Here is a 24,322-nt window from a genome sequence, read left to right as displayed (position 1 = left end):
CAAAAAGAGACAGAGCTGCCGCTATCTGCTGCTGTCCCAGCCCCAGCCCCTCCACCCACCGCGGGGTGTTGTCTGTGTGGCGTATCTGTGTGTGTCGATAGTCGGCGTTGAGCAGCAGCCGAGCCTGGAAACGAATGAAATGAACGAACGAGCAGCAGCAGCAGCAGCACTACCAGTGGCAGCATCAGTAGCGGCAGCAGCAGATTCCTACTCATTCGTGTTTGCCGCTTCGTGGGCAACGGACGCTTCCTCGAGAGTTTTTTCTGCGACATCCAGAGGAAACGGAAATCGGAATCCGAATTCGGACAAAGGGTTTTGGCGGCTACTCGTTTGAAACGGAAGTAAGGATGCACTCGAAACGTTTTCTATTCGGTTTTTCTATCCTGTTGCGCCGACGCACTCCCTTGCCCCTATCCCTGTGTGTGTGTGTGTGTGTGTGTGTGTGTGTGTGTGCTTAACGTACCGGAAGTGAATTTGCAACTAATTAATGTGTGATGGCTCTGTTTTTTGTGCCCCAAGGTGCATTGAAATGTGTGCAGAAAAGTGCAAAACTTTGCTAATAACAAAAAAAAACTGCTTAAATGCCATACAAAATGTGTGAAAAGTGGACGAAAATGTATGGAAAATAACCTCAAACTAGTGTAGAGCCACATGTCCGACGATTAATGAACCCTGAACCTCATACGTGTGTCGTGGTAGATCCGCGGATTCGGAATCGGAATCAGCGGCTGGTAGCGATAAGCCGATCCGGTCGGTTCAAGAGTTCAATAAAAATATTCATTCAAATGATGATACAGCATACAAATACAGCCAGCGGCAGTTTTTATAAATAAATAAAGTGTGTGTTAAAGTGTGTGTCAAATGATAAGCGACGGAGAGAGCGACTATTCTTTCTCTCTGGAATTATGAATAAATTGTCCTCCGAGAGATCTACTCTAACAAATAAATGGCAAATAATCTACATATAGTTGATAATAATAACAGAAACGTGTGCAAATATTGAATGCTGTTGATAAGCAGCTTCTCTCCTTTCGATCTTCAATTGGAAACTACTACAAAGTTGATCGAACTGTAGATCTGCGAATCTTGAGATCTCGAATGATGATTATCGTTGATTGCCGCAGCTAAGTGAAATATGAGATCACTTTTTCCCGCATTACGTACAATATATTCTAGTTTTTAGGGACTAGTAATCGGAATCGAAATCAGAGAAAATATTTACACGACTTGCGAGTATTTTTCTCGCTTAAAATTAACTAATTTAAATGTTTGCCTGATCAATCATTTTCAATGACAAAACTCGGATATTTTTCAAGGATTATTCGTGTACTTTAATCGAATAGAAATGGGGATCTTTGAGGTTTTGGCATGGGTTGAATGTGATAGTTATAAATATTTCTAAATTTCTGCCCATATGTTTAAGACAAGTGTAGATGGAGTGACTTGAAAGAGAACTTACCCCAAATGATAGCAGCATTTTTATACATTTCCGATCTGTTTTCCTTTTCTTAAGATTTGTCTCATTTACGGGTTTTCCTCTCTTGGGTAGAAATTACACTCGCGAACGCGAAACACTTCACATAAAAAAACACTTGAAAAGTGAGACATAAAGTGAGAGAGAGGCGACAGTCAGACGACACACATAAACCCATCCTAAAGGTGGGGATTACTCATCTCCTGTTAGGAGCACACTCTCCCCGCTCTCCTCCTCTGTCGACTGTCGGCTGTCCGTGAGTTTCAGAAAGGAGTGCAGGAGCGGCACTCCCCAGTTGCCGGGTTTTCCTTTAATTTCCTCAAGTGATCTGTCCGCCAGAGTGTCGTCCGTCCACTTGTTGGCCAGCACGCACTTAACCCGCACTGAGCCCCAAAAATGTCAGACTCCAAGCATGTGGGGCATGTGGCGACATGGTTTTCTGTCGTCATGCCCATCAATCTGCCTTAACCCCAGCAGCCATAGGGGCAGCAAGAGACACGTCTGCTCCGCCTTAAGGTGCATGCTGCATACGCTACGCTTCTCGTTTGTCGTCGGAGTGGCCTCCAGACACATGACAAACTGACGGGGATTAGGTTTGTAGAGCGGAGGTCCAGCGGAGGCGCGGGTGGTTTTCTCCTGAAAAGGTGTGGAAATAATCTGGTTAGAAACGAGAGTCCAAATACGTATTTAAGGCTTCATTATGGATGAACCACATAAATATGTACATATATCTCACCCCTCCCCTACCAACTTTCTGCTTATGAAAATCTCCCGCCTAAGTGGGGCACACCAACACGTGCAGCAGCAGCTTTCAATTAGAGCCAGCAAGCCAGCCAGGCCCACACATAAGAACAAGTTGGACAACAAGTCCTGGAAACCCCGCTAAAAGGGAGGCTTAACAGATGGCAGCCTGGAGCCAGGTGCTACGAGTAGTTTCCTTTCACCTTTTCTTCCTGTCCCTTCTCTTTTTGACCAACTGACTCTTCGGGGTCTTCTGGCCTCATAATATTTTTAATTACAAAGCCATAAAAATTAAACGAACCAAAAGTGCGGCGACGACTGCGGCTACGACTGAGACTAAGAACTAAGTAGCCGCTCACAACGACAGGAACCACCACAACAGCAGGAAAAACAGCAGGAAAACAGGAAAAAAAAGGAGAAGCCAAAATGAGCAAGAGGAAACAGGGGCGTCTGTAGAAACGGCTACGATTTAAGCCACATAAAACCAACAAACAGTCGGAAGGGGGAAAGAGGCAGCAGCAGCAGGCAGCCAGACAAACTGCTGTTAAGCCATCTCCGCCTCCCTCTGCTTTCCGCCTGAGGTGGCAAGGAGTAAGGGAGCTGCCACACTATTTACAGGGCAGGGCGATTGCTTGGGCAACACCTTCATCTGGGAGTTGAGAGCCCAGGGAATGGGCCTCCTGCCAGCCTGCACCCCTCCTTCGGGCTGCTCCTGCAGTTGACTGCAAGTCTTTTCCTTCCAAATGGCACAGGGGATATTTTTTTGTTTCAATGCTTAAATGCAAATTTTGCATAATAGTTCATGCTGCATGAGGCAGGGGCAAGAGCTGGCATCAAAATCTAAGTGAGAGCATTGCCAAATTATGCAAATGTGTGCCTGGCTGCTGACTGCTGCTTACTGCGAGCAAAGCAAGCGATGAAGCGACGACTCCTGCTGCCAGTTGCAGTACAACGGTGCGTATCCGTATTGATTTGAAGAGCACTTTGCAAAAGGGAATCTCGTCACTCTAACAGGAGCTGTGGTTGCAGATGGGAAGAAGGCTGTCACAGAACTAGTCAGTGCAAATCTCTTCTACGTGGATCATAGGAAGATCAACAGCTCCTTTCATATTTCTACCCAAATAAACAATAGAAATTCATACTTTAAATATCTGTTTTATCAGCCAATCCCTTTAGTCCTTCCCCTGGATTTCATTTACATCAATTTCCCAGGCAATTTCCTTCCCTTTTGAACACATTTCCCTTAGATCCCCCTCACTTTACAGCTGAAAAATCACAGAGAGGCCGACTCTGTAGTCTTAGCCCCATTTTAATCTCGTTTATTAGCCATTTTTCAAGTGATACACATAATTTTCAATTTTCCAATTTCTCGCCCAACTCACGAACGATTTTCACCTGTGTTTCCCATCCGCCCCCCTCACTCGTTTCACCTTTCACCTTTGTCTTTATTGAACATGGGTAAAAAATGCATTTCATATTGCATCCACGTCCATCCAGAAGAAGGAGGAGGAGGACAATGTGGAGTTGTAGGACGCAGGCAATGGACAAACACGGCGCCCCATTTGGCTCGCGGAGGCCATTAGGGGACCATCCGTGGGATGGGGGTGCTGTGTAAAAACACAAAATGGGAACAAAGCCAACAATAACAAGGAGCAGCCTATCCATGGAACACGCGCCTGCTACCATAGATGCCAGGATGAGAGAATGGAATGTAGAGTAGCAGCAGCTCCAAAAAATAAAAAAAAACGAAAGAAATGAATATTCCTGTTGAAAAACTAATAAAAGTCGCAGGCGGAGGAGCTTATTGCCGCTTGCGCTCCAATTTTCCAGCTGCCCCCTTTTAGCAGGAGCCGTGCTCCTTTCTCGTAAATGCAGGATGCAGGAACAAACTGCTTTCCCTTTATGCAATAACTGCGTGCATCCTTCCTGCCTTTCGTTGTCAGCGCTTTCCATTCCATTCCGACTGATGATGGGGCTGTTCCTGATGCTGCTTCTGCAGCAGCAGGACAAGACGCACTCTTCAAAAAATGATCGAATAAACGCAATGCAATCGTCCTCGCAGAGGATGTGCTTCTGCTCCATTCTTTCAGCTCACAAACTCATGCTAAATCCACCCCAATCCTTCAAAGTTCATGTTTCCTCCTCCTTCGTTGCATATGGAACTTCTTTGCGTACTTTGTTATTAGATTTGCATGCCATGCAGCCAAGTACCAAAGGACGAGACGACGACGTTGACGTTGGGAAGTGTTTCCGCCTTGCAATTCATGTGGAACATATGTATGAAGGATGTGCGGCAGGGAGGGAGGGAGTACGGCACGCATGACCCCATCCAGGAAGGTGAAACTCTACCGCGCCGCCACGCTTCACCCTCCACTAACAAGTTGTTGCAACAAACGTAATTGCATTTACGTTGGAATTTATGTTAGTGAAAATTTCTACGCTTTTTATTAGTTTTTGTTGAACTGTGTGGAGGGACGAGGAGGCTGAGAGGAGGAGATCACCAACGGATGGACAGAGGGAGGGCAGGTGTCAGAAGGGGCATGGAATATCAGATTTACAAATTATTTTCATCCGCCTTGCCTTTCCTTTCTGTCTGATAAAGTAAACCAATTTCAGAACAATATTATTATTATAGAAGCTCAATTTTTCTGCATTCTTACTGATGTTCTGAGGCTAATTTTCACATTTTTTCACACCCGCATCGCTTGTACAGAGTAAGAGTATTCCCTAGTTGACGCTTTACATGCAAGCGATTTTTTAGCTGCTCTTACACACTCTCCCTTTTTTTCTCGCTAACAATCTGCTAAAGTTCTTTACGCTCTCTCCACCGCTCTCTCACTCTCGGCTTTCCCCCTCCACCATCAGCGAAACTCAACTGCAACTTCACCTTCGCTTGAAAATTGCATTTTTACCAAAATGTTTGCTTCGTACTGGAGTGTGAGGGAGTGGGGGCATGTGAACATGTGGGAGAGCAGAAAGAGAGCGGGAGAGCGGGTGTGCAAAAGAAATATGAAAACAAATGGCTCCGTAGTTCTCTGGCTTTGGCCAAGTAACCGTAAGTTTTGTTTGTTCCGTTATGCCAATGGCAAAACGGGCAGGGGGATTACATGCACAAGAGGCTGGGGAGGGGTGGGGAATGCTGAATTTATGGGCACTCTGGGCTGTTCTGGTTTTTTCTGGTATTTTCGACTTTGTTTTTATTTGGATGCGGATAACAGATCAAAGGCTTAACCCAAAGTGCATTATCGGGAATCATCAGCATCATAGAGAAGACCAGTCCCAAAACCACTTATATTTCCATTATTACTATTCCCCAAATCTTGCCAAATTATATCCATGCATACCCTGTGTCTATTCCACGTCCATTTTTGTGCAGGGGCAAGAGAGGGATAAGCCGCTTATCGGCTTTGTCCGCTGCGGCAGTATCAGAAGCAGAAGCACCAGCGTGGAATGACCCGCGGGGCATCTCGGGTCGTCGCCGCTGACAAGAAGATAACGCAATAGCATCCTCTTGCCACAGATAGTATTCTGCAGCAATATCTCGACTCCACTGTGGCCGTGTTAGCATGCGGTGCAGGCTGCAGTCTTGCAAATATCCCGTAATTGAGGTTAGGGTGAAGCGGCTAAGCCGTTGAAAATAGCAGTGGTCTTGGTAAAGCATAATTTCGTAATTATTTCCACACTCGAAAGCGACATTTAGCAGCGACCAGCAAACGAAATGGAGTGCTGCTTGTCGTAGGTCATGTTTAATCCGCCGGCACCGGAGTGAAAGCGCACTGATTTCGACCGTTTAATGTTTTTACCCATTCACTGATCTTGGCTGCACTTGTAATTACAAACACTCAATCGCGACGCGCAGAATCCATTCAAAACCGCAACATACCGGCGAACTAATTAGCGCAAAAAAAAGTCCAAAACAAAAGAGATCGACCGGTCGGTTCGCTGGAACCGGTTCTTCTGTAGATTTCAGTTCATTGCCAGTTCATTTGGCTTAGTTCCAACTGCAGTTCCACTTGTTCTGGTTCTTTATTATTTCCTTCTTTAATCCGCGTGGACGCTTGTGTCGGAATAAGAGAAATGGCAAAACTAAGCGATAAAACATAGAAAACTGCAATTTGGCCAGATTGGCGTCAGCTGCGTGATTTGAAGTCATTATTTACCCCTTCGCAGCAGCAAACGAACGCAGTTCAATCTGTGACAGCCACACACAAGTATTCCGACAGCCAGCATCGAAGGGAAGTAGCAGCGTCAATGGATGGAAATGGACGAATTGATGTACCAATCCCTCTTCCCCGCCCTGCGTAGTGTGACGTGTGGCGTGGGTCGAAGTGCAAAAAAGTGTTAAGTGCTCTCACTGTTTCTTGCAGCAATCATTGTCAGCAAACACCCTGAACCGCAATCAGACCTCAGGCCCAAGCCGCAGCAAGGAAGCAGCTTCCGTGGAGGAGACGCAGCCCAAGGAGCGGGGAGGAGCGTTGGGAGGAATGGGATTTATATGCGTCTGCAAAGTGCAGGGAATGCAGAAAGCCAGACAAAAAAAAATCGTAGCCTCTTGTGTTGGCTTTTTGTGCGCCGGGCACCCTCCCGCCCGTGCGATAGCTGCTCTAAAATCAAATGCAAATGCAAACAACAGTTGGCATCAATCGAGCTGTCGAACGCCACGCCCACTTTACCCACTTTATTGCTGGAATTAATGATGGAGGAGGAGTATAGGATGGAATGCGTTATTCTCTGGCTTCTTCTTGGTTGCCTGGCGCCTGGTCCCTGGTTTTGTGTGTGTTTTATGTGGAATCAAGTGGAAATTCAATTGATTTGCTTTGGCTTTGCATTTGGCTTTCAGAAAGCGATGAAGCGATGGGGCCAGGGGGATGTGTTATAATAATGGACGGATGACTCCTCCACTTTCTGGATGGCATCTCAAAGGAAAACATCAGTAGAAACCACACCACACCACAGCAATTCCGCACCGCACCCGGCACACACTCCTACTGACAAATGCACAAAACCTAAAACTCACTTGAGCGAGAAATTATTTTGCAAATATTACACAAGTAACGCCATTCTTCTCCAGCTGCTCCTTCATCTATAGTTTCTGCTGGTGTCAGCTTGTCAAACGGGGAATGCAACGAATGGATAATGGAAATGTCTTTAATCAACTTACGGCCATCGTTGCGGCGGCCTTTGTGTCTAGTCTAATGCAAAATTACATTCATGAAGAGACAGTCCCCTAATGAACTATTGCCCTATCCTTTCGTTGCAGGAGAAGTGTGAATCCCTTTGGCCAGAGCAACGTTCGATCGCCCAGCCATGGGCGCACTGTATAGACTGGCGGCAGGCCTAGGGCTGCTGCTGCTCATTGCCGCACACTGTCAGGCAGCGCGAAAGAGTAAGTTAAAGGGCGATCTTCCAGCAAATAAACCCAATATTCATGTTTCATAATAGATCCCCTAAAGGATCCCCGCATCTGCGGACGGCCACAGTGCGAGATCGAGAATCCCAAGTTCAACTACGGCGAGAAACTCTACAAATACGAGTACACGGTGGCGATGCGCACAGAGTTCGCTGGTTCGGGGGACAACAGCTCGGATCTGGTGCTCAAGGCCAATCTGGATATATTCTTCCCGAAGCCCTGCGAGGGTTACCTGCGCATTAACGATGCCAAGCTCTACGATAGCCTGGAGGATGTGGACAGCGAGCCCGAGAAGCCCAAGGAGGTTACTTACGACTACTACGACAGCCTGAACAGCGCCGAGAGCGTGGATGAGTCGCAGCCGTCTGGGGACTTTGACAATCTGCACCCACAGAGCACCAGCCTGGCCGTTGATCTGAGCAAGAACCTGCTGCGCTTTGCCTTTCACGACGGCCTAATCGGAGAGGTGTGTCCCCAGGAGCTGGAGACCCCCTGGGTCCTCAACATCAAGAAGGGCATCCTCTCGGCCTTCCAGAACACAATGATGCGCTTCGATGTGGACTTCAACACCACAGAGACGGATGTGTCCGGTGAATGTCAGGTGCACTACGCCCTCGAGGCCACGGACAGTGTCTATGTGACGATACGCAAGACCAAGAATATTGCCAGCTGCCGACAACGCTATGCCACTCACTCGGTGCTGCAGACTACGCCCTACACCTTCCGCGATGACAAAACCATTTGGCCCATCCTGAACTCTCAGAGTTCTTGCAATGTGAGTGGGGAGATAGTCTCTCCTTTGACCCGAAATTAACTGTGATCTTTGTATATTCCAGCTGACTGTAGATCAAAGGATGTACCGTGAAATCAGCTGTCTGGAGACTCATCTCCTCGTGCCCTTCTCCAATGCCAGCTCGGGAGCACTAACCACCAGCCGCAGCCGATTGCTGCTGAAGGAGGAGGATAGCTACAGCGCCGGGGAGTTCCTAGAGCAGAGTAAGTAATAGATTTAACCCCTCTATATCATAGCTAACCTCTCTCTCCCTAAAACAGATACCGAGTTCGTGGAGCGTCGCGCTACTCTGGTGTTTGATCACACGCCTGCGGTGAAGCCAAGTCATGACGAAATCAAGGCCGCTCGCGAGCAGCTGTTGGAGATGTGTGCCGTGGGCTTTCCCAATATTCAGCGTGAGTTCATCGACGTCTTCTCGAGCTTCCTGCACACCTGCAAGAGCCTCGACTACAAGACGCTCTCCGTTTTGCTGCAGCGTTCGGCTGGCACTTGCGATCAGGGACGGAATCATGTCCTGGAATCCCTGCCGTACATTGGAAGCACCGCCTCGTATCAGGTGATGCGTGACCAGATTGTGGGCGAGAAACTGCCCAAGCACATGGCCCACAGCTGGATGACATCGCTGTCGTTCATCACGCGACCCGACGAGCAGACCCTCGAGACGTTCTACACGATTCTGGAGTACGCAAAGCACAGACTGGATCCGGAGTACACTCTGGGAGCGACTGCGGTGGTGCACAGCTACTGCAAGAATCACGAGGCTTGCGAAGAGAGCCTGCGCGTGCAGCAGATCATCAATCTGCTGGAGACAGAGTTCCTCAGCAGATTCCAAATGTACAAAGGCGAGCGAAAGCATCGCGAACGTCTGGTTGTGCTGCTCAAAGGCCTCGGCAACATTGGCGTCATCTCTGCAGCATTTGCGGAGCAGATTCAGGACATTATCCGTGACGATGCGGTGCCCGTGGACCTCAGACTGCAGGCGATACTCGCCTTCCGGCGAGCGGACTGCCTTAAATATCGAAGCTACTTCCTCGATCGCTATGCCAACTACACGTTCAATTCGGAGCTGAGAATCTACAGCTATCTGCAGGCCATGCGTTGCCCAGACTACATCTCCGTGGGCAGCATCAAGGCGATCCTCGATCACGAACAGATCAACCAGGTGGGCTCCTTCGTGTGGTCGCATCTCACGAATCTCGCTAAATCGAATTCCCCCGTGCGCATCGAAGCCCAGGGTCTGCTGCTCAACGATGAGCTGTCGGAGAAATTCAAGCTGGACATCCGCAAGTTCTCGCGCAACTACGAGCACAGTCTCTTCTTCGACGAATACAATTTCGGGACCACCACCGATGCTAACCTGATCTTCGGCACCGATTCCTATCTGCCGCGCATCGCCAGCGTCAACTTTACGGCGGATCTGTTCGGGCAGTCCGTGAACTTCTTTGAGTTTAGTGCACGGGCAGAGGGCCTGGAGGAACTGGTGGCTGGTGCCTTCGGACCCAAGGGACCCTTCAACGGTGAGCTGCTGCGCAAGAAGCTCTCCTTCCTGAACCGCTGGCTGGGCAACGAGAGCGCCGAGGAGGAGGACACCATCGAGAATCTGCTGAGTCTGGACAACCTCAGGCTCAAGCGAAAGGCCCAACAGGCAGCCGAGGCTGCAGTAGGAGCCGGAAAGGAGGAGGAAGATGAGGACTATGACTACGAAGAGGCGTTAAGTGGACCCAAGAGGCATAAACGCGATGCAGGAACAGCTGCAACCGCTCGCAAAGATGCCATTGATCGGAATGTGGATAAACTTGGCTACAAACTGAAGTACGACTACAGCAACCCGCGTGCCCAGTTCGGTCTGCGGGTCTTTGGCAACGATCTGCGGTACTACAATGTCGAGTCTCTGGTGGAGGTGATGGCCCTGGCCGCCCAGTTCAATCCCTTCGAGCAGGCCAATCGCGTGCTCTCCGGCAAGGAGTTCACCTACACAAAGTCGCGGGTCTTCCTCGATGCCTCCTACACGGTGCCCCTGGCAGTGGGTCTTCCACTGGCCATCCATGCCTTTGGGGCCTCCTCCGTGGACCTGCGTGTCTCTGGCAGCTTGGATCAGATGGAACCACCTACCGACTGGCACTTTGATGTGCAAGGAAGATTCAAGCCTTCCGTTTCGGTGGATATCATCTCCACAATGCAGACGGACATGTTCTGGGGTGAGTCGGGGATCAAGGTGAAGAGCAATTTGTATTCCAACTCGGAGCTGGAGGCCACCCTCAAGGTGCGAGGCCGCAATCTCGTTTCCTTCGCCTTCAACCTGCCGCAAGACAAGAACGAAATCTTCAGCGTCCGCTCGGAGCTGCTGGTGATGAAACGCAACGAGGAATTGCCCCAACCGGGCATACCCAAGCGAAGCTCAAACTCCACCTGCACTTGGCCTGTTCTCGATCGCGCCCTGGGCCTGCAGATGTGCTCCCATTACAGTGTGGCGGATCTGAGCAATGCCACGAGCGCGTATCCCAGTCTGCTGCTCGCGGGTCCCCTCAACCTCAGCCTGATCCTCAAGAAGTCCGATCTGAGTGCCAAGAAGTATGTCTTTGAGTACAGATGGGACCAGCATGAGCTGGACAACTTCTCCCTGGTATTTACAACGCCCGGTTCGAAGGTTCCGCGCGTTCTCGTGGCGAATGTCACGAGTGTGCCGCACGCCTTCAATGCCTCGGTGGCGTTTGTCAATGGCAGGAATCGCGTGTCCGCTGGCTGCAGCTATGACGGCGATCCAGAGTACCGGCGGCTGGATCTCTACCTCGACACCAACGGCAATCGATCGCTGGATCTCGGCATGGAACTGAGACGCCAGCAGGACTTTACAGCTTGGATCTACAAGCCACGAATGCTGCTGGCCATCAATGGGGTGAACATCACAGGCCTCGTGGGTTCCATCAAGATCAACGAGAAGAATGGCATACGGCAGCACGATGTGGATTTGTCCTTTGAGACAAAGAAACTTCAAGCTGTCGTGCGGGGCAACATTATCCAGAGCGAGGTGACAACCTCCACCAACATGACCATCAAATACAGGGTATGCTCTGTCTTTTAACACCCTCTTTCCTTCAGCTTTAATGTCTTAAATTCCTTTTACTTTTAGTTCCAAGCAAACACCATCGAAACAATCAACTTTGCGGGTCGTCTGATAAACAATGGAGACAGGGCCAAGACCGAGTATCGGGGCAACATGAAGCTGCGCACCTCAGCCTATCCGAAGCTAAATTTCGCCTCGAATGCCACTTGGCTGAGCCTCCAGGGTCACACAGAGGGTATGATCACGTACAACAATGCACCCGACTATGCGAATCCCAATTATACGAGTCTCCTGCGTCTGATCTTTGCCCGCTCCCAGTCGGAGGATCTCATTTGGGAGGGTTCGCGCACACGAGCGAGCGTCGAATTGAAGCTGCCTCGAGCGAAGATTGATTATAGAATTATGGTCAAGTAGGTAGAAAGTTCTCTATGTGTAGGATTGGCTTCTAAATCTTTACTTTCAGACACGAGGAACGCAGTAAAAATGGCACGGAGCATAACGTAATTGTGGGATTAAAGTACGCACCGGAAAAGGAGGTCACTGGCCTGTTTTCTGTACATTTGCCAAGGAGAAACCTCTTTACCATCGATGCCTACATGAATGTGACGGTGCCAGAGTTCAATTCCTGCACTGCCAGCTTGAAAGTCAACGAAAAGGCACCCAAGGAGTACTTGGTAGAGTGTCCCCCAGCCCACCCTCTAAGCCTTGAACTAATTCTAGTTTCACTTTTGTAGATCTTCATCAATGGTTCTTGGTTCACTGGACACTCCATTGCCCTCAAAGGCAACTACAAGGATCGCAGTTCGCGTGTTCAGGCGCTGCATCATCTCAAGCTGATTGTCGAGAGTCCCTCGTTCGAGGCCACTTCCCTGAATATTGTCTATCGCCGCAATCAGCTGCTCATCTTCTACGATCTGCAGGCAAAGTACGGCAAGGATCCCTACGGTCTGACCGTGCAGTATGCTGCGAATGCCCACAATCGCAACTCGAATGCCGAAGTGCGCTTCAAAATCAAGGAGCGGGACTACTGGATCAATGCAAAGCTGCTGTCGGAGCAGCCGAAACTCCTCCAACTGGAGCTGCACATTGACAAGTAAGTGGGGGGGAACATGAAACGTAAACAAACCTCAAATATTAATCAATTATTTCCATAGAATTCGAGATGTACACATCAAATTGGGTCTGCTGAATGTGGAGAAGCGCAAGGAACTTTCGCTGGAGCTAAAGTGGGATGCGAATAGGGATCCCAGCCAGAGGCTGGGCCTTCTTGTGGAGTACAACAATCCCGGAACGAAGCATTTCGATGGCAATGTGATGGTCACCTATCCCGAGCGAACCATCAACTTCGGCTTTAAAACTTTCACGGGTGGACCCAAATACTATGGCAAGGCGCATGCCTCGTGGTCAATCACCGATGTGATTGAATTCGAGTACGATGCAGGCATGCTGCCCGGCCAGACGCTGCACAATTGGGTGCACGCAGAGCTAAGAACACCGTTCGAGGGTTGGCGCACCAATAGCCTTCGGGCGGGGATTTACAACCAACAGAACCTGATCCTCGTGAACTCGACGCTCTTTTGGGCCGACGATCAGAAGCTGGAGCTGGGCTACAAGAGCGACTACGAGCTCAACGATCAGTTGATCTCATTTGACGTTCGCTTTGGTATCAACAGCACCATCAAGGACATACCCACGATCAATGTGAAAGTGATCCACTGGCAGGATCCGCAGAAGGTGGACACCGATCTGTATTTACGCTACAGCCAGAACGAGACATTCAGCACCTACGGCATGAACTCAAACTGGGAGATTTCGCGCACCAAACGCCAGCACAATGTCTCCGGGAGAGTGCACCTCGTGAGTCCCTTCGAGGGTTACCAGAAGGGCGGCCTCGTGGCCAGATTCTCGCTAAACGATCAGCGTGTGGTGAGCGGAGCAGCGTCCCTGAACTTTGACGTGCGAGAGTTTACCCTCACGATGGATGGCTACGTGAAGAAGTTCACGGACAACATGCTGACCATCAACATAACGACTCCTTTGGAAAAGTTCCGCACGATTAATGCTAGGTTCGGTTTGAACGAGAAGAAACGCCACGCGGTGGCAGAGGTGCGTGCACCCACAGCCGCACTGGGAGTTGAGGCTTTGGCGGACATCAAGAGTCTGCTGAGCTTCGATGTGAAACTGAGTGTGGCCACACCCATCGAAAGCTTCCAGCAGGCGGCAATTGTGGCCCAGATGAACGCCGAACGCGTGGACATGCGTGGCATGTGGAACAATGCAACGCTGGGCTTTACAGGCGTCTGGCACATGAACAATTTGACGGACTTTGAGTACTCGTATCTGGTGTTCACACCACTGGCTGGCTTCGAGGAGAACGGCTTCATTGCACAGCTGCTGAAGCGGGAGACATTCGTGTTTCAGCTGCATGGAAAGTTGTCCAACTATCGGCTGGGCGTGAAGATACGCGGGGAGCCCAAGTCGGAGCTGATCAATCAGCTGGGCAGCCACAAGATGCAGCTGGAGATGCTCTACGATGAGGACTTCAAGCCCGCGAATGCGGAAACGGACTACACACCGGATGCGGATGAGGAATACTTCTCGTACTTCACCTCCTTTGAGGTGGACTCCCTGGTCTGGCCCACCATTGTGGGCACTGTGGATATCCAGGAGATTATTGACTTTTATCTGATTGTGGGACACGTCCAGCTGCCCCAGGGACGCCTCGAGTTCAAGGATCGCCTTCACTACCCAGACTACCTGAATGTCCACAATCTTCTCACTCTGACGACTCCCTTTGACGCCGCGCGGGATGTCAAGTCCATTGTGGAGTATCACATCGATCTGAACTTTAATTCGTTCTACGAACGCATCAAGTTCAGGGTCAACGATGTCAGGAATCACATCCAGGAGCTGGGCTTTGAAGTAAACTACACAAAGGTGCAGGACAATGTGAAACCCAAGGCCCATCATGTGCAACTGAAGCTGACGACGCCGTACGAGCTGCTCCAAGAGATTGACATACGCGGACGCCTGGAAGTGGATGACAATGCGTACAAGGGGAACATCACCTCGATCACAGCACACACACATCTCTCGCTAGCTGCCTCTGTGGAGGTAAATATAAGTATATCCCTTCTAACTCTTTCTCTCTAATGACTCTCTCTTCTCTCTTTCAGAATGAAGACAACTTTTTGGAGACTGCTGTGGGCATACTCCTCGAGACAGATGTCATTCCGCACTATGCCTGCGAAGCGTACTTCAAGAAGGACTTCTCGGCAGCTGACAACTCCATTGACATTCGCTTTGAGGTCACCGACAATGGGACTGTCAATAAGCTGCAAATCGAAACGGATTGGCACACGAGTCCGCAGCATTATGTGAATGCCAATGGCCGGATACGCACCACAATGCTGCCACTGCAACAGGCCTCCACCTCGGTGCTGGCCACCAAGGGAGCCAGTCCGCAGCTGAGCTTCGACCTGCAGTTCCAGAGCAGAGACGGACAGAGCATGGCCTATGGCACGCGGGCCAACAAGAAGCAGGATGTCTTCAACATCGAAGTGTGGACGCCGCTGAATAACTACAGGAACATCTCGATGCATGGAACGATTGTGCGGAACCCGCGCGACGCCCAGCGCTACGATGTCTCTGGCTTTCTGTACAGGAACATGGCTACCTATGGCATTGCTGGAGCTGTGCGCATGGACGACGGCCTGCCCATCGATGCCACATTGCGTGTGCAGCCCAAGGCAGGCGGCAGGGACGGTGTCATCGAGGTGAACATCAATGAGGCGGGGCCGAAGAAGATTCGCTTCTCGTTCAGCGCCATCGAGGATGGCAAGATGTGCCAGATATCGGGTGGCTACAGCGTCAGTGACGACGGCATGGACTTCTCGGTGCTGGTGGAGAGCACGGAGCCGGAGATTGCGCGAATCAACTTCTACGGCACGTTGAAGCCTGGCTCTGAGCGGGGCGCTCTAGTGGCGGATGTGAATCTGGAGACGCCGTGGAAGGAGCTGGGCATTGAGTCGGTCCACCTACACTCGGACGTGGGCGTTCACTCAGACAGGGGCAAGATCGTGGGCGAGTACCAGATTGGGCCCTACATCGGACGCGGCAGCTGCCTGTGGTCGTGGATACTCGCGGAGAACCTGCAGCTGGTGCTCGAGAGCTACATGGAGCGGCCGAGTGCGCAGCCGCGGAAGGTGCACGCCAGCGCCAGGTATCTGAATCCCGGCAAGAGCTTCCAGCAGATGCAAACGGGCGGTCGCCTGAGCGTCGATTCCAAGTGGAATCTCGATGTGAACGGCAGCCTGCGCTACGCCTCTGTCGATGACTTTGAGTTTGGAATTCTCACACAGCTGCCCCTTCCAGTGGGAGATCGGCACCAGATCAGCGCCCGCTATAGGGGAAATGTCATCAGCCAGCAGTTTATCGATCCGAATCTGTTCTTGGAGGCCTCCTACGAGGCACTCGAGGCACAGAAGCAGCTCCTCTCGCGCATCTCGTACCGCAACGAGACAAACAACCTGCAGGGCCTGGCCCACGTGCAGTGGGGAGCAGTGAAGAGCCCCTCTGTGGTGGAGGGAGACTTCCAGCTGCTGCACAAGCAGGGCGTACGTCGGGAGTTCTACGCAAAGGTCATCACGCCCAAGTTCAAGGAGGAGCACACCTTCGCCTTGACCGGACACTACGACCAAAAGGACAAGGAGTACCACAATCTGGTGTGTGCCCTGGACTACCCCGCAAGTCGACGCATCAGCGACCTGGATGTGTCCTTCAATTCCCTCACGAATATGCATGGAACCCTCAACAGCACGACGCCCTTCCTGAATGTAACCTGGTTCAAAACCGACTTTGAATTTACAACCAAAAGGTAAGACTAAGATCTGACACTATTAACTGGATTCAAATCTTAAATTCTTCTTTCCTTTTTTTAGTGGTAAAAGCTATCGGTACTGCCGCTGCTTTTGGCCACAGGACAGCGCGTACTTTAAGCTGCAGAGCACCTTTAACAGTTCAGCGGACAACAGCAATCACAATCTCAATGGCAACGTGGAAGTGGAGGTGCCGCTGACTACGCGACACAGGGCAGACATTGCCTACGGCCTGCAGAAGCGTCGAAATACAGATTCGGGCAATGTAAAGGTTGTCTACAACGAACAGCAGGTGCTCGATGGCAAGTACAAGCGGAATGAGCAGCAAAAGACTCCCCTCTACAGGGAGACCACAGACATTACACTGGAGAACGATGTGAAGCCCCTGGGCATCCATTATGTCAACACGCGGGACACCAGCGATCCCACGGGCGTGCGGGACATAAAGCACATCGAAGTGTACGAACTGAGGAATGCCAAGAACTTCAATCTAACAGGAGAACTGCACACACGTGTCATGATCAACGGGCAGGACATCAAGTTGGTGGCCATTCATCCGAATCGAGCGGTGGTGCTGTACACCAAATACGAGGAAGTTAGCCCCGAAGTGGTGCGACAGCACACAAAGCTGGAACTATCCGAGACGGCATGGATTGGCTACAATCTGGAGCTGGGCAACTTTACGACGGTATGTGGAGCAAGATAATCATTCATTCCATAATTATTTATCTATCTCCTACTCTCTATAGGTTGGCAACGAGTCACAGAGCTTCGCTTTGGACATTTTCTACCCAAAGAGAAACCTGACGACCTCTGGGCAGTACTACATCACGGACAATCACTTCAACTCGGATCTGTCGTTGCAGTGGGGCGGCGGAGATCTCTACCAGCAGCCAAAGACGATTCGCAGCAATCTGCATTGGACGGCAGAGCCCCTGCAACGCGGCGATCGTGATCACAGAACATTCGGTTTATCCGTGGCACATCCCTACCTCGAGAAGGACATCAACTGTCGGGCCTCCTACTACCGCGGAGCGCAGGATCTGCTGCGTACGCACCTGACCATCGATTACTCGGAGCAGCCCGAACAGCTGATAGTACTCGGAGCCCAACTGCGTGATTTGTACAGCCAGTTGGGGCACACAAATTACACCTTCAAGATTTACGGACAGCATCAGGCCTCGGAGTTGGATGTGCAACTGAATGGCACTCTGGCGGCACGCAATTCCTACTACAAAACAGAATCGACATCGCACTACAAGCGTGACATCTTCCCCGCGCGATACGGCAAATTCCTGGCCCTGCTGGATCTCAATAAGCGGGAGCTGGAGTACGAGCGCCAGTCGCCGTTCCATGCCGTGCGGTTGCATTTGCTGCCAACGTGGCAGTATCCTGTCTACGGACTGAATGCCACCATCTGGGACACGCCGGACACGAACCACACAGGCTATGTGTATGTGGATCTGGCGGAGAGGTTTGCCCGCATGGACTTTAACCTCACGGAGGATGCCAGCCAGAATCTGCAGATGGTCGGCTACATTCCGGACACGCGCAGTGGCTACCTGGACATTTGGCGGAACTACGACGAGATACGAGTGATCGATGTCAGCTCCTATCTGAAGATGAACCACTCGCGCCTCATCACCGGCCGCTTCCACTGGCGCCCGTCCATTCGCGGCGAGCTGCGGGAGAAGATCCATGGTGTGGGCAACTCTGTCTACAGCTCCTTCTCGGAGGGCATTGACTTCTGGATCAAGTCCATCTACACGGAGACGGTGGAGTCGGTGGGCGTGGTGTGGGCCACGGCACGGGAGTACAACAAGGAGTTCATCGAGGACATTGGCCAGCTGAGCGTCCTGGAGGAAGACCTGAACGACCTGCGGCTCTTTGTGAACAAATCCTACGAGGCCAACGACTTTTACATCAAGCACGTGGTGAACTTTACGCTGACGATACTCGACGAGCTGGCCATCAGGGATCACATCGAGTCGCTGCCAAAGATCTTCACGGAGCTGTGGCAGGCGATGGGCGACTCTGGCAAGGCGCTGCGCAACAGCATCGTCTGGCTGATTGAAACAATCAAAACGACTTACAACAATCTGCTGGAGGCTGTGAGCAGATTCTTCCACGGCGAGAGCCTCAGCTACGTGTCCACGCTGATGGAGAAGGGCATCGAGAAGTACGACAAATTCGTGAAGGAGTTGCACATAAAGTTCATCAAGTACATTGAGAATCTGTGGCACAAGTCGTGGACCCTCGCGGAGAACCACTGGAAGAATGTGCTGAAGCGCTTCGAGCCGCACATGTTCAAGATGATCAGCTTCATCGAAACGACAGCGTGGGATCTCAGCAAGGAGGTTTTTGACTTCATCTACAAGCGAACGAATGAGCTGGCAGAGTCGCCGTACTTCAACAAGGTGTCCAGCTTCACGGCGGATGCGGAACGGCTTTACAGGGACTTTAAGGCCAACGATGCCATCACCAACATCAAAAAGTACTCGACTCTGGCGTGGAATTTCGTCAAGGAAAAGTACTTCAAGCTGGTGCCCTTTGGGGCAGAACTAAACGAAGTATTGACCGAGATCTGGCAGGAGCTGAAGGAGCTGGAGAAGATCGAACAGGTGCAGATCATGGTGCAAAAATACAACGAAATTGTGGCCAAGATCGACTGGGTGGCCGATGAGCTGCAGCTCGAGCATCGCCTCCATCAAGTGTACGGCCTGTTGAGAAATAAATTCAGGAATTACGCAATGAATGCCCTGGAAACGGCGGACATGTATCGCGAGGCCAAGACCAAGTTCGTGTTCGATCCCGAGATGGGTATCATCGATTTGGAGCAGAAGCTGCCCATGTCTTGGCACGCGTTCAACGAGACGCCCAAGTTCGAGGAGATACCGGAATACCAAATGCTCTCCAAGGTGCAGAGTTTCTTCTCCGAAACGAATTCCTCAATAGTCATGAAGCTCTACAACATGAGGGCACATCTGGATCCCAAGACATGGCTTCCACCGTATTATTGTGAGTTTCTAGAATGGTTTGTTCCTTGGAAGATTCCTTATGTTCTTTCCCTATTGTCTAGCTCGCGCTTTACTCATCGATTCGCGGCACTACATGACCTTCGATCAGCGATATGTGGGCCTCAATCTGGACTTTGATGCACTCGCTAATCGCCAGTGCAGCTACCTGCTGGCCCACGACTTCTTCAAGAGGAATTTCACTCTACTGCTGGAGCCATCATCACAGAGTCAGGGCCTCACGCGAAAGCTGAGCTTCATAGCCAATGGACAGCTGATAGAAATCGATCTGGCCACAGATGTGAGTGACAGTTGGATCATTTTAGACCATGATATTCAACTCTTTTCCTTCTCTAATCCTAGCACATAAGTGTCAATGGCAATCCACAACCGATTCTGCCGCTCAAATTGGGTGCTGTAAACATCCACAGGGAACTGGATGTCCTCTCCATCACCTCGGACACACAGTTCAGCCTGCACTGCAACGTGCAGTTTGATCTCTGCTGGTTCGAGGTCAGCGGCTGGTACTTTGCCAAGACCGCTGGACTTCTGGGCACCCTGAACAACGAGCCCTACGACGAGTACACCATGTCCAACAGTGTGATTGTCAATGAGACGCAGAGTCAGGCATTCACCGACTCGTGGAGCCTGCAGCAGTGTCGCCAGACGCAGCCGTCCGCCAGGCCGGCCATCACCAAGGAAGTGAGCGAGACATGCAGCAGCTTTTTCCGCACTGGCATACTGTCCACCTGCAGCGCTGTTCTGGATCCCACTCCCTTCTACGAGATGTGCCTGGATCTGGGCATGAAATCTTCGCCCATCCGCACCGGCCATCCGGCTGTGAAGGGAGCTTGTGCCGCCGCACTGGCCTACATCGAAGCCTGCACGGCCCTTAAAGTGCCCATGCGTGTGCCCTCGCAGTGTGTCTTGTAAGTGATTCAATCTACCGTCCCACAGTTGCACTTTCTTGACTCTGTTTTGTGTTTTCCCTTAGCTGCCAGTTGGCGAATAGCTCGTATGTGCCAGAGGGCACTTTTATGGAGCTAACAGGCACTGATATTCCACACAGCAGCGATGTGGTCTTCATTGTTGAGGCAAAGGACTGCAATGCCAATTTGAATGTGTCCAAGAACATTATGACTGTCGTCGGCAGCATCGAGGAGCAGCTACAGGCCGCCGGACTGACCAACAATCGGTGGGTAGACGTAACCCTTTAATCCTCTGTTCTATATCGACTCTGTTCTTTCCTGTCCTTGCAGCTATGCTGTCGTTGCCTTTGGTGGAGTTGCGCCATTTGACCGAGCACGCAGCATCATTTACGAGCACAACGAATTCACGGCGAAGCCGGAGCAGCTATCGGATTACTTTGGCCACATCAACACCGGAAACGGTAGCAGCAGCGACATCCTAATGGCCATTTCCACAGCAGCCAAATTGAACTTCCGCCCGGGCGTATCGAAGACATTCATCCTGCTCTCCTGCAGCCGCTGTGCCGCAAAAGACATGCGCTTCGACTACACCTCCATTCTGCAGTACCTGCTGGAGGAGGGCGTCAATCTGCACATTCTGGCCGACACGGAATTCGATTTTGAGCGCAGTCGTAAGCTGCGTCACTTCTTTGGCATGGACCGCGACCTCGTCTACTCGAAGCGCTTCCCCGAAGGCGACAACGAGACGCGAAAGCAGGTGCACATCCCCAAGAGCAATCTGGGCATCTGCACGCCCCTGGCCCTCGAGACAGAGGGCTCGGTGTTCAGTGCCCGCAAGCTGCAGCCGGAACGCAGATATCCCATCAAACGATTCGCCACAATCTTTGCGAAGCGCGTGGCTCTCAGTGCCAAGCCCATTCAGGGTCAGACATGCGAGTGCTCTGCCCACAACACGGGCGTCTCCTACGTGGCCTGCTCACCCCGCACCCTGCCCGAGGAGAAGGGCAATCTGGATGATTATGTGAGTGTGGGATAGCCCCGAAAATTACTCTAAAGACTGTAACTTGACTCTACTTTTCTCTTAAAGGATGACTTCAACGACTGGGAATGGGATGATGAACTGGATGCAGCGGCGCCCTAAAGGAAGGAACTTCTGCTAGTGTTTAGTAATCCACAATTTAGTTAGAGAGTTTTGACTAGTTTTGGCACTATGCCATGGCATAACTAGCGGACATATTTTGTAAAAAATAAATCACATTTGAAAGCCATTTGTTAACCAGTTTTCTATGCGCCATGCGGCCCACTCTTTGGACTCTGATTAAAAGTTGTCTGACGGGAAAATGCTTTGGTCTGGTCTGGCCTGCTTGGACTATCACTTTTCCAGCTGCTACTGGGTGCTGCTACTGCCACTGCCACGGTTGACGGAAGCAATTGGAGCAGGAGTACGTGCAACAACCTTAACCCTAAAGACTGGACTCCATTCACTTGATATCCACTTGAACGAACGAACGACTCCACTTGATACCCGCTTGAACTCAATCTGCCTACCTGGCTGCCTGTTGGTATAATAAACATTTTCCACCTGGAAAATTTGCACAATGGAAATTATGCGAGCGAAATGGTAATGGTAATGCAATACTTTCTATTTCGATGTTACATCAGGGCCTTTTGGCCTTCCGATACCATTGCGAATCTTTCACTTTTGGGCGGCGTTTCGGTTGTGGATTTTGGAGGCTATAAAAGCCAGCGGTCAGATGGCAACCATTCGCATTGCTCAACAGAGTTTCAGCCACACAGCACACACAACAGGATATACAGGACACAATGTGGAGACTCGTGAGTGCAGTATAAAAGCCTTATCCGGATAATTTCCATGTCTTTTCCATCCTTAGATATTGATTTGCGGTCTACAGATGATTTGTGCCTTGGAGCACAGTGACGAAGGATGGTCAGGCGGGGATGGAGGCAACTACGGTGGCAGCGGTGCTACTGCCACTGGCAGTGGCAGTGGGAGTAGCGGCGGAGGGGGAGAGGGATACTACAATCATCATACACCCACCACATATTCAGAGATCTCCAAGCACGTGCCGGTGCATGTGATCGAGAAGATTCCGCTGCCCATACCTCATCCGGTGGCGGTTCAAGTGCCGAATGTGATCCGGCTACAGATACCCGAACCCTATGCCGTTCATGTGCCCGTTCAGCAGGAGATCCAAGTGCCAGTGTACAAGATAGTCCCAGAAATAACCGAACGGAAGATACCCTACACAGTGGAGAGACCCTATCCCGTTGAGGTGGAGAAGCCCTATCCCGTGGAAGTGATCAAGCAGATTAGGATTCCGGTGCCGAAACCCTATCCCGTACCGATAACCATCTACAAGCATGTCCTGCAGAAGGAGCATGGCTGGTAATGAAATAGGAGTTGAGTACAAGGGTTAAATCTCATGTTTAACGAGTACTACAAAACGATGTTACTACATATTTAAATACAGAGTTTAAGCAAACAAAAAAACATTTTTTTGTTTTCAATGAAACTTTATACAGCAATCCTTTAGATCATTATCTAACGATACTTCAACTTTCATGGTAATCGGTTGACATTTACGCACGCTACCATTAAAATTACCCAAGGGTTGTGTTCCCAGCTGGGTTCCTTAGCGCTTCAAAGTTCCGTTATGTGTCGTGTAGAATGTACAGTTACATGTGTACTGGGAAAGAGCTTTCCTGGAAGCTATCCTTGCCAAAAACCACAGCTTTTCTCTTCCTTTCTCGCTTCTGCAATACATAATGGCCGTATACAAAGTGCGTATACACAAGTACAGTAACACACACACACACACACACACACGAATAGATGACACACACATGTATAGGGAAAACCCTCCCAAGTTCGTTAAACTTTTGTGGGAATAGTGGGATTGACGCGTGGGGCAGGCTTTTCCTCAAACCGATGACGTGCGCACACTCAGCCCAACCTCCCCCCTGCCATGCCCTACTGCTACCTGGACTCCTTTTGCGTTTGCTATATTTGATATCCTTTCTGTCCTTGACGCTCCGGACAGAACAGAACGAAACGGAACGCTGCATGGGGTGCAAAAAATGTCCGCGATTGTCAAAGCAATCAATGATTTCCATTTGTTGCGCACATACGAATGGGAGTCCCTCACCCTCTTCAGCTCCATCTACTCTGTCCATCGCTCAGTCAGTCATTCAGTCATCCAATCAGTTAGTCAATCAACCGCAGCAGCTGCTATAAATTATTTATGCACAACTTGTAGCCAACAGAATGTACGCAGAGTGTATCCAAAAAGGATATGTGCGATGGCGACTGACTCCGGGACTAATACGACACATGCGACGGAGTACGAGTGTGACGATGTGTTTGCCTACGTGTTGGGAAACTTTAATTTTCCATCTGTGTGTGGATAATATGTAGTTATCCTCACCGTCTACAATCTACAATCCCTTCCATTTGTTCCCTACAAACTTACCCGCTGGGACGTCGCAGAAGCCTCTTTTGAATGCATGCAAAATGAACGAGCAGCAAAGACTTCCTTCGAATACGAATATATTATTCTGGGTATAAAGTCAGGCCACAAGTTTTTCCTAATTAGATTTTCAGTGACCCACCCCAGCCCATGGAGGGTACTTGTTGGCATAGAAGTTTCCCCACGACTTTGCCTGCCATTAAATTAATTAGGAAAATATGAAAACTGATTTCCCACATTGTGAATATTGGATATTCGATGGGAATCGATTCAGTTTTAAACGTCGCCTAATGGCCACAAAGTGCAATTGATGTCTTATCCTCTCCGTTGTCCTTCTGCTGCTGCTGTCAATCCGAGGACCTGCAGTCCAATCATTTGGAAATTTTCGTAATTGCACTGGCAGTGGGAAGAGCATCGGAGCTATCAGTCGATAATTGTCATGCGTGTAAGTGGGAGGTGGGTGTCCTGCGGTTTTAAAGGTCATTAAGCCAGGACACAGCACAACAGAAAGCGATTGACATTCGTTGGGCGG

At 50.4% G+C, this 24,322-nt stretch overlaps 2 protein-coding genes across 2 annotated transcripts; both read left to right on the top strand.

Annotated features, from left to right (window-relative positions):
- Positions 1-207: 207 nt before the first annotated feature.
- On the top strand, positions 208-21,570 carry LOC117588104. Its single transcript, XM_034279175.1, has 17 exons — positions 208-341; positions 7,476-7,601; positions 7,658-8,400; positions 8,462-8,621; positions 8,679-11,482; positions 11,549-11,892; positions 11,946-12,156; positions 12,217-12,575; positions 12,637-14,596; positions 14,659-16,358; positions 16,423-17,047; positions 17,109-19,377; positions 19,439-19,674; positions 19,737-20,302; positions 20,368-20,568; positions 20,633-21,323; positions 21,390-21,570. Exons 2-17 carry the CDS (start codon positions 7,523-7,525, stop codon positions 21,441-21,443), a joined length of 13,002 nt encoding a protein of 4,333 aa, XP_034135066.1. The 5' UTR covers positions 208-341; positions 7,476-7,522; the 3' UTR covers positions 21,444-21,570.
- A 462-nt stretch (positions 21,571-22,032) lies between these two features.
- On the top strand, positions 22,033-22,766 carry LOC117588105 (titin). Its single transcript, XM_034279176.1, has one exon. It carries the CDS (start codon positions 22,216-22,218, stop codon positions 22,711-22,713), a length of 498 nt encoding a protein of 165 aa, XP_034135067.1. The 5' UTR covers positions 22,033-22,215; the 3' UTR covers positions 22,714-22,766.
- Positions 22,767-24,322: the final 1,556 nt, after the last annotated feature.

The sequence above is a fragment of the Drosophila guanche genome, unplaced genomic scaffold (assembly GCF_900245975.1).
Source record: "Drosophila guanche unplaced genomic scaffold, DGUA_6, whole genome shotgun sequence".
In the NCBI taxonomy this organism is placed as follows: domain Eukaryota; kingdom Metazoa; phylum Arthropoda; class Insecta; order Diptera; family Drosophilidae; genus Drosophila; species Drosophila guanche.
Note: the sequence above shows the minus strand (reverse complement) of the source record. Positions and strands in the feature narration are given on the sequence as shown.

What these genes read in the sequence shown, in the direction of transcription:
- LOC117588105 (XM_034279176.1), top strand. Translation starts at nt 22,216, where the DNA reads ATGATTTGTGCCTTGGAGCACAGTGACGAAGGATGGTCAGGCGGGGAT.
- LOC117588104 (XM_034279175.1), top strand. Translation starts at nt 7,523, where the DNA reads ATGGGCGCACTGTATAGACTGGCGGCAGGCCTAGGGCTGCTGCTGCTC. An exon ending in ACTCTCAGAGTTCTTGCAAT is followed by an intron (nt 8,401 to 8,461) that starts GTGAGTGGGGAG and finishes TGTATATTCCAG; the next exon opens with CTGACTGTAGATCAAAGGAT. An exon ending in AGGCACCCAAGGAGTACTTG is followed by an intron (nt 12,157 to 12,216) that starts GTAGAGTGTCCC and finishes TCACTTTTGTAG; the next exon opens with ATCTTCATCAATGGTTCTTG.